The sequence below is a fragment of the Cyphomyrmex costatus genome, unplaced genomic scaffold, assembly GCF_001594065.2.
Source record: "Cyphomyrmex costatus isolate MS0001 unplaced genomic scaffold, Ccosl1.0 scaffold196, whole genome shotgun sequence".
NCBI classification, from domain to species: Eukaryota; Metazoa; Arthropoda; class Insecta; order Hymenoptera; family Formicidae; genus Cyphomyrmex; species Cyphomyrmex costatus.
This window is the reverse complement of record NW_017275998.1, coordinates 135,650-149,707: the sequence shown is the minus strand read 5'-3', so window position 1 is coordinate 149,707 and position 14,058 is coordinate 135,650. Positions and strand designations below refer to the sequence as shown.

The 14,058-nt window shown below is 30.4% G+C and overlaps 4 protein-coding genes across 5 annotated transcripts; 2 read left to right on the top strand and 2 right to left on the bottom strand.

The window, feature by feature from the left end:
* The first annotated feature begins 2,463 nt into the window (after positions 1-2,463).
* LOC108772970 (ankyrin repeat, SAM and basic leucine zipper domain-containing protein 1) lies at positions 2,464-5,429 on the top strand. Its single transcript, XM_018538648.1, has 9 exons — positions 2,464-2,675; positions 2,890-3,034; positions 3,661-3,786; positions 3,857-3,977; positions 4,082-4,187; positions 4,252-4,386; positions 4,503-4,849; positions 4,932-5,154; positions 5,238-5,429. Exons 1-9 carry the CDS (start codon positions 2,589-2,591, stop codon positions 5,427-5,429), a joined length of 1,482 nt encoding a protein of 493 aa, XP_018394150.1. The 5' UTR covers positions 2,464-2,588.
* Positions 5,430-5,539: 110 nt separating this feature from the next.
* On the bottom strand, positions 5,540-9,065 carry fws (Conserved oligomeric Golgi complex subunit 5 four way stop). Its single transcript, XM_018538687.1, has 14 exons — positions 8,985-9,065; positions 8,822-8,914; positions 8,568-8,692; positions 8,282-8,501; positions 8,064-8,206; positions 7,674-7,940; positions 7,475-7,595; positions 7,285-7,402; positions 7,076-7,216; positions 6,611-6,994; positions 6,397-6,522; positions 6,220-6,328; positions 5,930-6,151; positions 5,540-5,814 (listed from the first exon to the last, which is right to left on the bottom strand). Exons 1-14 carry the CDS (start codon positions 9,022-9,024, stop codon positions 5,620-5,622), a joined length of 2,304 nt encoding a protein of 767 aa, XP_018394189.1. The 5' UTR covers positions 9,025-9,065; the 3' UTR covers positions 5,540-5,619.
* A 303-nt stretch (positions 9,066-9,368) lies between these two features.
* carmine (AP-3 complex subunit carmine) lies at positions 9,369-11,623 on the top strand. 2 transcript variants are annotated; one of them, XM_018538658.1, is made up of 9 exons: positions 9,369-9,389; positions 9,718-9,902; positions 9,979-10,213; positions 10,293-10,452; positions 10,519-10,632; positions 10,705-10,884; positions 10,973-11,131; positions 11,214-11,264; positions 11,489-11,623. In XM_018538658.1, exons 2-9 carry the CDS (start codon positions 9,728-9,730, stop codon positions 11,621-11,623), a joined length of 1,209 nt encoding a protein of 402 aa, XP_018394160.1. In that variant the 5' UTR covers positions 9,369-9,389; positions 9,718-9,727. The 2 variants fall into 2 exon arrangements, with proteins under 2 accessions (XP_018394160.1, XP_018394159.1); XM_018538657.1 differs by lacking the exon at positions 9,369-9,389 and adding an exon at positions 9,446-9,559.
* A 349-nt stretch (positions 11,624-11,972) lies between these two features.
* Positions 11,973-13,569, bottom strand: LOC108773006 (transcriptional adapter 1). Its single transcript, XM_018538694.1, has 6 exons — positions 13,499-13,569; positions 13,353-13,389; positions 13,075-13,281; positions 12,577-12,926; positions 12,181-12,340; positions 11,973-12,101 (listed from the first exon to the last, which is right to left on the bottom strand). Exons 1-6 carry the CDS (start codon positions 13,567-13,569, stop codon positions 11,973-11,975), a joined length of 954 nt encoding a protein of 317 aa, XP_018394196.1.
* Between the last annotated feature and the right edge of the window lie 489 nt (positions 13,570-14,058).

The window sequence follows — 14,058 nt, the reverse complement described above, 5'->3', positions numbered from 1 at the left end:
GTTATAAGTTTTGAAATCTAATCATTTGTTCGTATATTCACCCCTCTTCTATTATTACTATTAGAAAAAATTAATAAAAATTTAGTAAAATTTATTTAAAAATTTGCTACAAACTCTAAATATTACCGGTGCATTTTAAAAATATCAGAATTTATATAAATATAAATTATATAAATTTATTTAAAGCTATTGTTACAACTTATTTGTTATATATATTTACGTGTGCGTGTGTACATACATATAATATATAAAGCCCCCTATTATGAGACAGGCGCCTAATATGAGATAGCGGCGTTTCTGCTAAACTAATAAATGCTATCTGTTGATTCTACCATGAAATTATTGCTCTTGGATTGAAAACTATTTAGTGAAAAATTCATTGTTAGATCATGCCTACAGTAATTGTAAAATAAAATTTTAGAATTTTAATGTTTTCAAGTTTCATTGAGATAAGCCTTTAATCTTTGTTTATTATTTAATAAGTATAATTATTTGGCAATAAATTCTTCATGTAGTAATAGAGTAAGATCGTACTGATAGAAAAATACGAAATATGTTGAATTGTTTAATTAAAGAAATTAGATTTGATGATCGTAAAACTGTAAGACGTGATACTCGTAATACGAGATACCCAGGATATTTCTAATATGAAATAATCTATACTTCTGTGTCTAAGTGAAAATCGATGCTAAAGTATAATTGTTATTGTACAATAATAAAAAGAATAACCGGAATGAACATTGAGGGTATGTTTCTGCAATACTTTGTTTCAATTACTGAAGACAAATCCTACGAGTACAATGCATCACATGCTCAATTTACGCGCACAGGCTGTACTCGTTTGTATTTTAGAAACATCAAATAAAGTTTTTTTAATTCTAATACTGATGTACTTTGTGCTTTATTATCGATTTCTCGGGGTATCTCATATTAGGAGCACAATTTTTTGACTTTGCGATTTGTTCATCTTTTACATTTCTTTCATTAAAAAATAAAATAAAATTTCAATTAAATTTTACATAACACACTATCTTAAAGCTTATTAAATTCTCTTCAAAATGACCTATTATTTTTTTAAATTCTGCCTACAAACTTCTAGCATTTACTTAAAGTAAACTCAGTATCTCATAATAGGAGCCTTTCCTCCATATCTTATTTATTTTATTATACATATTTTTACATTTATTATATTATACATATATAATATTCTTGTAATCTCAGAATATTGCACTTCTTATTGAAGATAAAGCGATATAAAATTCCTTTTCCATCTTTGTCATCTTTGTAATAATTTAATACCATGTGTGCGGTATATGTTAATATTAAGTTAAATGAACAGTCTCTCTTGTAATGTATGACAAAATAAAATAAATTTAGAAAAGAATTGATTATTTTCTTGTGATCTAAACAACAGACGGATACACAATAAAAATTATACAAAAGTATTACAACAAATATATATAGTTAGTGACAGTTTTTAGCTCAGTTTTATGTTAGTTTAGCAATAAATTTATTGATCTATCAAATAAGAAAAAGAATTTTACTTAAAGTCAAAATAAATCTTGATACTTAATAATGAATTATATACAAATTTGCAAATACATTTTTCAATTCTGTAAACTGCACATTTATTCAATTTTTTAAATTTAAAACGCAATTAAGCTACTTATATTGTAGATCTGTCACCCTTTCAGAGTACAATTTCAAAAAATGTCAACTTCATCAACATATGGAGGTAAGTAAATAAGTACTAATAATTGACTTGACATTTTGACTGTACTTAAGATGGTTTATTTAACTTATTTCTTTATTATTTAAACTATTAGGAAAAAAATTGCCTAATTAACTAAACATTATTTATTATATCAAATTATCTAATTAACTAAATATTAACTAAACGTACTTATAGTAACTTAAGCCCAGTTTCACATTACATATGATTAACTCTATCTTATCTTATTCTTTATCTCTTTTTAATTCTCGAATTGGAAAGCGATGAGAAATAACCTCGATTAAGAATTGTGAAACCCGTGAATTGTAAAACTGGATCTTAGTGAATATCTACGTAGAGATTGATTAGATGATCGGTGACAGAAGACCGGGTAAAATAGTGATGACAAATCACTACAAATCATAACTTTGCGCCACTGCCGCATTCTAACCACAACGTGCGCTTTCGTGAAATTCATTACATGAATTACATTCAATCACCTCTTAGCTTGGCATTTGGCAAGTCTCCAAACGCTCCAAACAAATGTCAAAACGTCAGTATGAGATGATGAAAAAGTTTACAATAATCAGATCACATTTTTTGATCGACTAATAAGATCGGACACTGTTCTCGTAAACAAGCGCAAGTTTTAAGACATTAGGATTAGTTAGGTAAACATATGGTGGAATTATAGTTCCACCATGGGTAAACATACGTACGGCGCACGCGTAACATTATCGGTTGCCGGCTGCCGCCAATTCCCGGTGTCTTGTTTCGTTATTCTCATTTAAGTAGTCTCTTTTATTAGTTTTCGCTGTCGAGAGAATTGACGCAAGAGTTTTCTTTTACACTTTCTCAATCGCGGTGACTGGTAGGGATGTCGAAGTACACATGCATGAGGCCTGCTGGCATGTCCGATGAGGACGACGACGAGGACGATGATGTCTTCTATCCTCTCGAAGAGGTACGTTTAACAGATGCATGTAAAATTTTGAGTGCTTTCCAGCAAGAGACACAGATAATACAGTATAACTCGGTGAATCATGTCATCCTTGTTGTTTGCTAATGTCAAACGAATATGACATTATCACTGTATCACTGCTATGTGTGCGCTTACTGGAAAACACAATTTAATTATTTCATTATATGACGTTTGTCTCACTTGGTTTCTTAAACAGAAAAAGTCTACTGTCGAAAAATATAATTATACTTCATGGAAGGAAAAAACAGAAACAGTCAATTTCGTGGATCGCACCTATGAAGATTGCCTTATGAAAGCATGTATGATGGGACAGTTGAAAACGATACAGGAATATCTCGAACGTAAACATTATATGCATCAAGCTGATTCTGCAGTGAGTCGGTAGTTAGAAATCGAAGTCTAAGACTTAATTAATTTTGACCTAAATAGGTGACTATGATTTTTTGATATTTATAAATTATTTAATTGCACAGTGAGTTGTTTAGCTCAACTAAAGTCAAATTTGTCTTACGAAAATCAGTAGTCTTAGTCATATAAGTTGGCTATTGGCCAACTTTGCTAATTCATTGATAAGGCTACCAACTACCGATTCATTATAGAATCATTATAATATCTATTAAGTTTCCATATATTAACCTTTGTCTACAATCACATTTTTAGATCTTTGCTTTCTACTTCTGCAATCTAAGTCTTTTTTTGTTTAGTCCAAGTTTTTGTACTTTTCTAGGCTTTACTTTTTTAAACAAATTTACAGTTACTTTTCAACATCTATGTTATGTCATTAAATAGTTGTTTAACTCAAATGTTAAAATTTTTAATAAAAATTAGATTTGAACAAAAATGATTGAAATTGAGAAGCAAAATAAAGAGACTCAGATTGCCATTGATTAATTAGATTTATGATTCTTTTTTTCTCCTTTATATTAAATGTATACTAATAAATAACAATTACCAAATGTTTTTGTAGAAAAACATGATGTTGATAAATTCCTGTATACCGGATGGACCTTATTATTGTACGCAATTTCATCTGTGGAACCAGAAATAGTAGAATATCTTTTAACACATGGTGCAAACCCAAATAAACATAAAGGTATGAATCAATGTTATTTTATTTATTATTTTATATGAAGTTTCTGTAATCACAATCAAATGGATTCCAGATGGATTTACACCTCTTATGGCACTGTGTAATTCTACAAAGGGAACAAAAACAAATTTTTTGAAATGCCTTGAGCTTTTAATAGAAGCAAAAGCTGATGCAAATGCTACAAATAAGCGAAAGTAAAATTAATGCCATATAAATAAGAAACAGAGAAGCTAATGTCTCTGATATTAAAATTATTAGCATAGTTGCTATCTTGATTTGACAATCACAATTTTTGCAGGGAAACTGCTCTAATGTACGCCTGTATGTCAAAGGATGCGGATTTTGTCTTTGAGCTTATAAAATACGTAAAGAACATTGATGCTTACGACAGCGATGGGAAAACGGTAAGTTTGAATATCATTAAATATCAAAAGTTTATCTATATAATTTTTCAATTCCCAATTATAGGTATTGATGTATGCCACTTCAGCTAATAAACTTGATAACGTCAAAATTCTTTTGGCGCATAATGCGAATACTTCGTTGACAGATACACACAGTTTATCTGCCAGAGATATTGCAGATGCAAAAGGATTCTCAGCGGTAATTGATATCTTTTTCATCGTTTCAATTCAAAATTTTATTCTTTAATTCTAAATTTTTTTATTTTTTATTTTCTAGATTTTAATTCTAAATTCTTTTACTTTTTTATTTTCTAGATATCTGCTCTGTTGGATGAAGATGAAGAAGAGGTGCAAACACTTTACGAGATAACTGAGATATTAACTTGGAAAGATTTATTTCCAAATTTATATCCTAGAAAAAAAGAATTTTTAGATTATGATATATCGGTGATGTTATATGGAATGGGTTTGGAAAAATATAGCAATTTATTTCAAGGAATGGATATTAAAACTTTTTTGCAATTGACAGAAGAGGATCTTTGTCGCCTAGGAGTAGATATTACTGTTCATAGAGATCAATTCTTAGAAAATCTTGAAAAATTTCATAACAGGAGATGGCTTATAAACAGTTTTGGCAAACTTAGGAAAACTGATTCATATACGTATGTTATATTTTTTATATCTTTATAGGAATATATGAAGCAAAGTAATTAACATGTATAATAATTGTGTAAATGGTTATAGAATTTATGACGGCGTAATATCATTAATAAATGCAAAAAAGCAGATTGGCGTGATAGCTTCTAGTTTCCAGTACATTAAAAATAATTTGCTGAAAGCTGCAAACGAAAATATCATTTTGTCTTCTGAAAAAAGAATAGAATATGGAGAAGAACTGAAAAAAACGCAAAAAACTTTGAAACTTCTAAAAAACGAGATAATACAAGTTAAAAAACTAGCTCAAGAGGTATCACATTGTATATAAAGTTAATTTAAATCGTACAATTTTATATTACTATATTCAATATTAATCATATTTTTTAATTATAGATCGATAAGGAAAATAATATCGGTGTACCGGCTATTTGGATTAGTCCCAAGAGTACCAAATCGAGTTGGACTATAACAATAAGCATTACATTAATGGTAGGACTATACTTGTGTAAAAGAATGTATGTTCAAAGATTATGGGATATATGTAACATTAAAATATTTTCAATGCTTCGTTTTCGAACGAGTTAACCTTTTTTTTTTTCAAATGAATCTAAATATTACAATGTTTGATATAACTAAGCTTACAATTATCTAATTAATTATATATTTTTATTACAATTTAAAATTTAGTTCTTATAGTTTGTATACATTTGGAAAAATATGTTTGTATCAGGTAATATACGTTTTTTAATAGTATATTTATACTAATTAATATACTTTATTGACTTGAGTGTTCTCTCAAATTAGCTAATTTCATCATCTGTGGAAAGAGAGGGTGAAATGATGGTAAATTTTGTTGACGGATTGTTAACTGGTAACGTTCCAATGGTCCACTGCATAGTGCTAATCTATCTCTTTCGTTCGGATGGTTATCCATCCACTGAGATAATCGGCCTACAGACCATCCAGCACTCTGCGTGAGAGATAAATATAAAATTTATTAATTTCTTCTAATATAAAAAATATGTAATAATTTTTTTTTTAATAAGTCTAAATAAAGTAATATTTACAAAAGAAATTAATTTTACCTGGTGTGGTGATGCTAATTCAGGAGGTGCGCCAGAAAATAAATACAGAAGAATAAGAGATGGTGATACGCTACTTTCTCCTTGTCCTTCTAGAATTTTTTCTACTATCGTCTCGGGATTAAGAGGAAGCAAAGCTTTTAGTGCTCGCAGTGTTCTGTATTGTTGTTGCTCGAGTAGACCCATCTGGCCGCCACGACACAATGGTGCTACAGCTATTTCCATCTAAAATCCGCGATCTGTTTCATCTGGATCTATAATCGATACATTTGTTTTACACGAACGTGACATACCTGAGCGAAATCTACCAGAAGTTTTGCTTTTCCGAAATCAGTCAAAGGTCTCAATAAGCAAGCATGACGCACAAATAATTCTATACATCTCGACGCAACTGTTTTACAACTGAAATAATATTAATATTTAATAATTTGTTTTCGATAAACAATAGGATGAAGAGGAACAAAACTTACCTTTCAGCTACAACCACTTGATTTTTGTACGGTAGTAAAAATGTATTTACAGATCGTAAGATAAACCCTTGCAATTCACGCATATAAAGAGAACAGCCAATTTCCTTTCCTAGAGGGCTACTTGTGCTGTATAATAAAAATAACGATATACGATGTGAGAACGGTAGATGAAAATAAAAGGAAATAAATAATTAAGGAGATAAGAACTATTTACTCTCTAAATTCAGGATCATCGTGCATTGTTAAAATAATGCTTTCGATTGCATCACTAATAGAAGTTAACAATGGCGCGAGTAAATTCTTCGTTAATTCATCTGTTTCCTTGAGCGCCGTGGTAATAACAACGCCGCCTTCGGAGGACAAACCTCCTGCCAAATTAGCTATCACACGATTTGTCTGGCTGGAAAGATAATGGAGAAGATTTGCGAGTGTGACATTCGTCTGTTGACCAGTAGTAGGGGAATCGATTACTTGGCTGGCCTCACCGCCTGTCACCACACTTTGCTCGCATTTCAAGCAGAATAGTCTTATCGCTTTTCCCACATTACGCGACACCACGGTCGAGAGTCCATCATCCACCAGTGATACGCTCAGTTCGCTAGAAACGGAATATAACTCTATTATAATTTCGTCAATAGATAAGACATGTACATACATGTAGAAAATATGCCAATCTTACTTAGTAATCATACGTATGAGACTGTCAATCTCGTCATGCGTCGGCAAACCTTCGCCAGAAAACATATTGTGAACTGGATCCAGAAGTCGAGACACCGAACGCGATAAATATGCGTTTTCGAACGGTAATAAAACATTACGGCTATATTAAACACACAGACATTAATACAATGCTTCATGTTATCTATATCAATCTTGAGAAGTACTTACTCAATACCATAAATGCCAATACTGTGAGACCTTTCTTTCAAACGTTTACTTAGATCTAAAAATATTCTTAAAAATTTTGGATACTCTCCTTCCAGGGCTTGTTTCACAAATGATGATCCTGCAAGATCTTTCATTATTGAACATTCTTTGAATTAAATCTGGTATTTAATGTACATTTATAATAATTTACCTTGAGCACGTTCAATCAAAACTTTCGCAAGAAGAGCATTTACTTTATCCCAAAATTTTTCGGATAAATCATGAAATCCTTTCATATGATGCTCCAATAATATTCTTTGCAGCAATTCAATCTAGATATAAAACAATGTGATTTAAAAATGACCGAACTTTGTTACAAACAAATAAAATGCATATTGTTGTCAATTTACTTGTAGACACTGTGTATATAAAGTATCTTGGAAAAGACGTTCAAGATTTTCCCAAATTCTCGTGCGTAAATTTCCAGACGATCCAGGCGATGGAATCGCAGCTCTCCCTGGTGCTCCACGTTTTCCAAAATCCGAATTTGTTACTAAAGACACATCCAATGATTCTGTGGAAATTCTTTCTATTTCAGCGAGGGTAGACTCTATAGTTGTGTCTACAGCACCGTCTATTATTCCTAAATTTTGAAAGACCTGCACAGCCGTGCTTACCTATACATAAATATATTAGTGCATAAACATATTACAATTATAATAACATGATTAAACTTAATTAATACAATGTATTTTATTTGTAGATTCAGATTAAGTAGTATTAAAAATAATGTACAATACCTTTGCCCTGTCCATCGCTTGTAAACCTTGTGTTAATGTATGAGTGGCGATTCTTTGCACTGTAGCTCTCTGAGTTTTTATAGCCTGTTGGTCATCTGCGATTACATCTAGGCCGTTAAGATCTGTGTCTGCCATCAATTGTTCTATAAATATGAATTTCACAATGTAACATATTATAATAAAGAAATACTAAATGGTATACATAATTGTATATATACCAAGCTCATGCAAACTATTGGCAGCTTTGACAATATCTGGCCCTTGAGTAATGCTACTCATTTGAGCATTTAAACGTTTCGATAAATGTTGCATCCTAGACACTCTTCTCAAAAGATCAGAGGTTTCATGAAGCCGTGCTAATACAATCGTTTGCATTTCAATTCTATTAAATGGATCAATTATCTTGCCACGTAATCGCTCTACTGCTGATAAGAGGCTCTAAAACAAAAAATTATACTGTATGTCTTTATAAATTCAAAATGACACTAATGTTTTCTTACTTACTTGTATATGAGATTGCATTATAAAAAGTACCCCTTCAAGTTTTTCTACCCATGTTGCTTGAGATAGTAAATCCTCGTGATTCACAAGTACTTGTCTTTGCAGTTCGGCATTCAGCACCTCGATGGCTAGAGAAAAACAACATTTATTATAATTATTATATTCATTATTACGAGTTATACATTTATATTGAAATTATTATAAATTTATTATTATTATTTTGATATTTCAATAACATAAAGCAATTTAAACTTTACCTTGTCCCAATTTATTTAATTGTTGAGCCACTGACAACAGTTGGTTGACGTCAGTCTTTTTGGAACCGACGTCCAACAGTTGTTTAAAGAATTCTGAAATTGATGTATATTTCGTTAGCTCTTCGCAAATCTTTATTCGACAGATATTTGTTTTCCGACTTACGATCATTTTCGATATCTTCCCAACTTGATATTTCACTCATTTTTAGTTTACAGAATACAAGTTAAATGACATCTATATTGAGAGAATAGATAGGGAATAGATCTGTCAGAACAGACTGACATGCGCATGCGTCGCAATCATATGACTGTCTAGGGAATTTAAAAAAAGTGACGTTTATGGCGAATTCGATTGGATTGCACCAGTGCAGTGTGATTGCACCAGTTCATCTTTTTTCCTTTTCCCTTCTCCTGGAAAGAAAAGGAAGAAAGATGAACTCAGGTGCACTCAGTGCGCACTAGTGCGCACTAGTTCATCCAATCGAATTCGCCATTAGACTGTCAATTCTTTCGAAAAAAGGCAGGCAACTTAAATCTAAACATCAATTATTCGAAATTCCCCAGGAAGGTAAAATGAAAAATCCGAATCTACATAGCATATTGTTACACATAAATATTTTCGATTTTGTGCATTAATGTTGAAATTACTCATCTCTGTAGTTTAAAATTTTATCCTCGCAAGTACAATTGATTATTCACAAAGATGATAAACAGTCTCTTTATTATAAATTCTTCAGGGTAAGTATTATAATTTGATAAAGAAAGTAGACCACAAGGTTGACATATTTTACAAATCATAGATTCGCATTTCTCACATAGAGTTTATATTTTTTTTTTTATCATTATTGTAACATTTATATTTCTTACTCGACATTTCTAATATATTCTTTATATAGAGATGTCTTCATGGAGAAACATTGGAAGAGTGCAGTTGCACGTTCACTCTGTGACTATTTCTTTGATCAACAACGACGAGTCTTGTCACCGGAGGATACCCCGCCGGTAATAGCTACTCCACATCATTATCTCATTAGTATATATCGCTGTAATATGTTCTTCGTTGCAGTGTGCATGACAGAAGGTAAGCTTTCTGATATCGTTTGTACAAAGTGATATATACAATAATATAAATGTTCTAAAAAATATACTTTTTTCAGTCCCACCATTATTTGTTATTGAATTCTTGCACAGAGTAGTGGACACTTTCGAGGATTACTTCAGCGAATGTACAGAAACTATTATAAAAGAAAATTATGTAGTAGTATATGAGTTGCTAGATGAGATGTTAGACAATGGTTTTCCTCTAGCAACGGAATCTAACATACTGAAAGAATTGATCAAGCCACCCAATATTTTACGTACCATCGCGAATACTGTTACAGGCAAATCTAAGTACATTTCAATTTATGTTAAATATTTACATAGATGTATTTATTAAAGATTTTTATATATTTTATAAATTTATACATAGCGTTAGTGCAATCTTGCCAAGTGGACAATTATCTAACGTCCCATGGAGACGAACTGGGGTGAAATACACCAATAACGAAGCATATTTTGATGTTGTTGAGGAAGTTGATGCGATTATTGATCGAACTGGAGCAACAGTATTTGCAGAAATTCAAGGCTATGTATGTTTTATAGTGTTTCTTACAAATATTAATTATACTATTAACATATACAATTAATTTTTTTAGATTGATTGTTGTATAAAGTTAAGCGGTATGCCAGATCTCACTCTTTCATTTATGAACCCAAGACTGTTTGATGATGTTAGTTTTCATCCTTGCGTTCGATTCAAAAGATGGGAGGTACATATGTGAATAATGTAATATCACGTTTGGTGTGATAATTAATTTTTAAGCTTATATGTCTTGTTTTAGTCAGAGAGGATACTTTCCTTTATTCCACCTGATGGTAATTTTCGCCTTCTTTCATATCACATAGGATCACAAAGTATTGTAGCAATTCCTATATATGTAAGACATAATATTAGTTTAAAAGAACCAGGAGGTGGTAGATTAGATATCACTGTTGGACCAAAACAGACTATTGGTAGGACGGTAAGTTCTTTCTTTTTTAAAGATATATGATTATAAATTTTACTAACACCATAATTATTATTACTAATAATTAATATTATCATTATAGGTTGAAAACGTGACTCTAGAAATCCCCATGCCAAAGATAGTTTTGAATTGCACTTTAACTCCAAACCAAGGAAAGTATTCATTTGATCCTGTTAGCAAAATATTACTCTGGGACATTGGAAGAATTGATGTTTCCAAGCTGCCAAATCTCAGAGGATCGGTAAGATAATTATAAGGATTTTGATGTATAGGATAAAAATATATAAGTAATAATTATGTTATTATAAAATTTTATATTTCAGATCACGGTACAAAATTCGACAGCTGTTACTGAATCAAATCCTGCCATTAATGTAAGTATGAGATATATAATGTCATATATATATATATATATATTATATATATATACATACATATATATATAATATATATTATATATATCTAATAAATAAATATATATATATAGTATTATGAGAGTGCGCGTACGTGGCTTGCGAAAACGGTCGTGCAGGTGCAACTATATATATAAGATGTATATATTTTTTTAGAGATTAACAATTTTATATTATAATTTCAGGTGCATTTTACGATAAATCAATTAGCAGTATCCGGATTGAAAGTAAATCGATTAGATATGTATGGTGAAAAGTACAAGCCATTTAAAGGTGTCAAATATATCACTAAAGCTGGCATATTTCAAATAAGAATGTAAATATATATGTTAAAACTTATAAATTATCCTTTTTATATTATATTAAACATATAATATGTATCTTACAACATTATATGTATAAACATGTATTAAATGTGGTGAATTTACATGACTTAAAGGTATATAGTTTGCAGTAATAACTATATATAAAAATAACACACTTATATTATATAAACTTAATAATTTAATTCAACCAAAATACATCTATTATCTACTTTATGTTTTACTGTATGAAACGATCGAATATGAAAAAAATAAGCAGCTCTATTTTATAATCCTACTTGTAATAATAATAAAAAACTACAACATTAATAAAGTAGATGTAATATTATATTATACTGAGAATCTTTCATGTTGATGATTGATATAATAACTTTTTTGCCTCCAAATCCTCCCATGTTGGATGAGTAGCATATGTATATAATCGCTCCATATTAGTGGCATATATAGTATGATTGCTAACGAGATTTTTATAAATCTATTTAAAAAATAAAATTAATTAAAATATGCTTTTAACATGTAATGATGAATGAAATACATAATTTTTTAATAATTACCTTTAATGCATATTGTAAATCAGCTGTGCTTACTGGTTTTAATAGTGGACGAGTGATTTGTGTGGAACAAGCATATGAAAAAGCAGTGGCTTGTTCAGCTTCTTCAAAACTTGATTTTGATACAGGAATTTGGCCATATGTATCTATTACTTCCGTCGGTCTATATTTTAAGATGGATCCAACATTAATCGTATACAACCATAGACTTATAAGATAGACCTAGTATGTCTTTATGGTAGAAATTAAGCGGGACATAACAGTAAAGATAAATAAGAGTAAAAATAATGCATCTTTCATCATTCTGCTGGCTTCTATCATAAGGACATGCTGGGTATGTCTTATAAGTCTATGTATAAGTCTATGTATACAACATGCAAATTAGTGCTTGCAACTTACCCAAAATTGTGTGAATTTATGTACATGGAGTTTCTTTTCCACGAGCTAGGTACTGGTTCTCCTATATTATAAATAAAAGTGCCATCTCGAACAGCATAACCTTTCCTACGTGTGAAAATTGCAGTGAGTATATTTTTCAAGAAAATTTGTGTTGCTGCTATGACAATGTGTGCGGTATTTTCTTCAGCCCCATCCATATTATTTTCCCATGCTGCAAGCATTAATCGAGCTAATACAAAAGTGCGATCTGGCAATACGAGTTCTTGGGCACTAGAGCGATTGGCGCCTATTGGCTCATCTCTGACAGGAGATGAAGCTTGACCTAGTACTTCCACATACATGTCTGCTGGCTGTTATAAAGAAATAATATAAATCATTCTTCATATTTATGTGGACAAGTCTACAAGTAATTTTAATTTTTTGTATAACTGAGAGCAAAATTATGGTTACTTATTGCCTCATCTATTGTATTGATATTGCAATATTATATCTACAAACCTCAAAGTTTGATTTGTCAGTTTTGTATTTGCGTTTTAATCTCAGTCTTCTCTCCTTTGAAACTTTGTCCCTGTCTATCTTAGTTGGTGTAACAGCGGCTAATCCACGAACCTTGTTAAAGAGACACAGCAAAAATTCATTATGCAAATGAACTTGATCATCTGTCATGAGATTACGTGCTTCGCAATCAAATTCTTCTTTTGTAGTCTAAAACAACGATTAAACATAATATACAAAATATGTATATGTGACAAAGTTAATCGAAAAATGTTGTATACCTTCATTTGGAACCATAGCTTCATCTTTTCAAAGTACCTATCAATAATCATAAAAATAAGATTATAAACCATAGTTATAGGTTAAGTTTATCTTTTCGTATATTAATATAGCATATACTTATTTTGTTTAAAATAGGGAAACATACAGTTTTGCGTTTTCGCCAAGCGATGTCACGAGGCTCTTCCTAGCCAAGTTTAATTCCTTTGAAGTAGTCATTCTTGCAATTTTTCTTTATTTCTTATAAGTACATGTAAGCGCTGTACGAGTGTTTTGAAATCAAGGAAGGTTAGGACTAACTTAGGTAGAAAGGTTGGGTAAAAAAAACCAAAATACTCTCTCATAATATAATTCATATAAGAATAAAGGCAATTGAGGAATTAAATTAAATTTAATGAAGTTGAGGAATTAAATTGATTATTAAATTTAAGTAGAAGACAATCTTGTTTATTATCTATGTTACTTTAAATAACTTTATCTGCTTCAGAGGTTTAAAAATAAAAGTTGAGTTAGAAAATTTCAATTATTTTTATTTTTAATGTAAAAATTATATATAAATACTTTATAAATAATAGTTTTACAATAATCTCTTCGTATTTGTCAATAGACTTTGTTCTTATGATTGTGTAAAAATATAATACAGAAAACATTGCCATATATATAACTTAAAAATTATATAAAATCTTTATCAAATTCAAAAAAGAAATA

What these genes read in the sequence shown, in the direction of transcription:
- LOC108772970 (XM_018538648.1), top strand. Translation starts at nt 2,589, where the DNA reads ATGTCGAAGTACACATGCATGAGGCCTGCTGGCATGTCCGATGAGGAC. An exon ending in AATGCTACAAATAAGCGAAA is followed by an intron (nt 3,978 to 4,081) that starts GTAAAATTAATG and finishes CAATTTTTGCAG; the next exon opens with GGAAACTGCTCTAATGTACG. An exon ending in ACGACAGCGATGGGAAAACG is followed by an intron (nt 4,188 to 4,251) that starts GTAAGTTTGAAT and finishes TCCCAATTATAG; the next exon opens with GTATTGATGTATGCCACTTC.
- carmine (XM_018538657.1), top strand. Translation starts at nt 9,525, where the DNA reads ATGATAAACAGTCTCTTTATTATAAATTCTTCAGG. An exon ending in TTGCAGAAATTCAAGGCTAT is followed by an intron (nt 10,453 to 10,518) that starts GTATGTTTTATA and finishes TAATTTTTTTAG; the next exon opens with ATTGATTGTTGTATAAAGTT. An exon ending in AATCAAATCCTGCCATTAAT is followed by an intron (nt 11,265 to 11,488) that starts GTAAGTATGAGA and finishes TTATAATTTCAG; the next exon opens with GTGCATTTTACGATAAATCA.
- fws (XM_018538687.1), bottom strand. Translation starts at nt 9,024, where the DNA reads ATGAGTGAAATATCAAGTTGGGAAGATATCGAAAATGATC. An exon ending in CTCATACGTATGATTACTAA is followed by an intron (nt 6,995 to 7,075) that starts GTAAGATTGGCA and finishes TTCCGTTTCTAG; the next exon opens with CGAACTGAGCGTATCACTGG. An exon ending in TTCTGGTAGATTTCGCTCAG is followed by an intron (nt 6,152 to 6,219) that starts GTATGTCACGTT and finishes CGCGGATTTTAG; the next exon opens with ATGGAAATAGCTGTAGCACC.
- LOC108773006 (XM_018538694.1), bottom strand. Translation starts at nt 13,569, where the DNA reads ATGACTACTTCAAAGGAATTAAACTTGGCTAGGAAGAGCCTCGTGACA. An exon ending in CTGACAAATCAAACTTTGAG is followed by an intron (nt 12,927 to 13,074) that starts GTTTGTAGATAT and finishes TCTTTATAACAG; the next exon opens with CCAGCAGACATGTATGTGGA. An exon ending in ATAAATTCACACAATTTTGG is followed by an intron (nt 12,341 to 12,576) that starts GTAAGTTGCAAG and finishes CTTAAAATATAG; the next exon opens with ACCGACGGAAGTAATAGATA.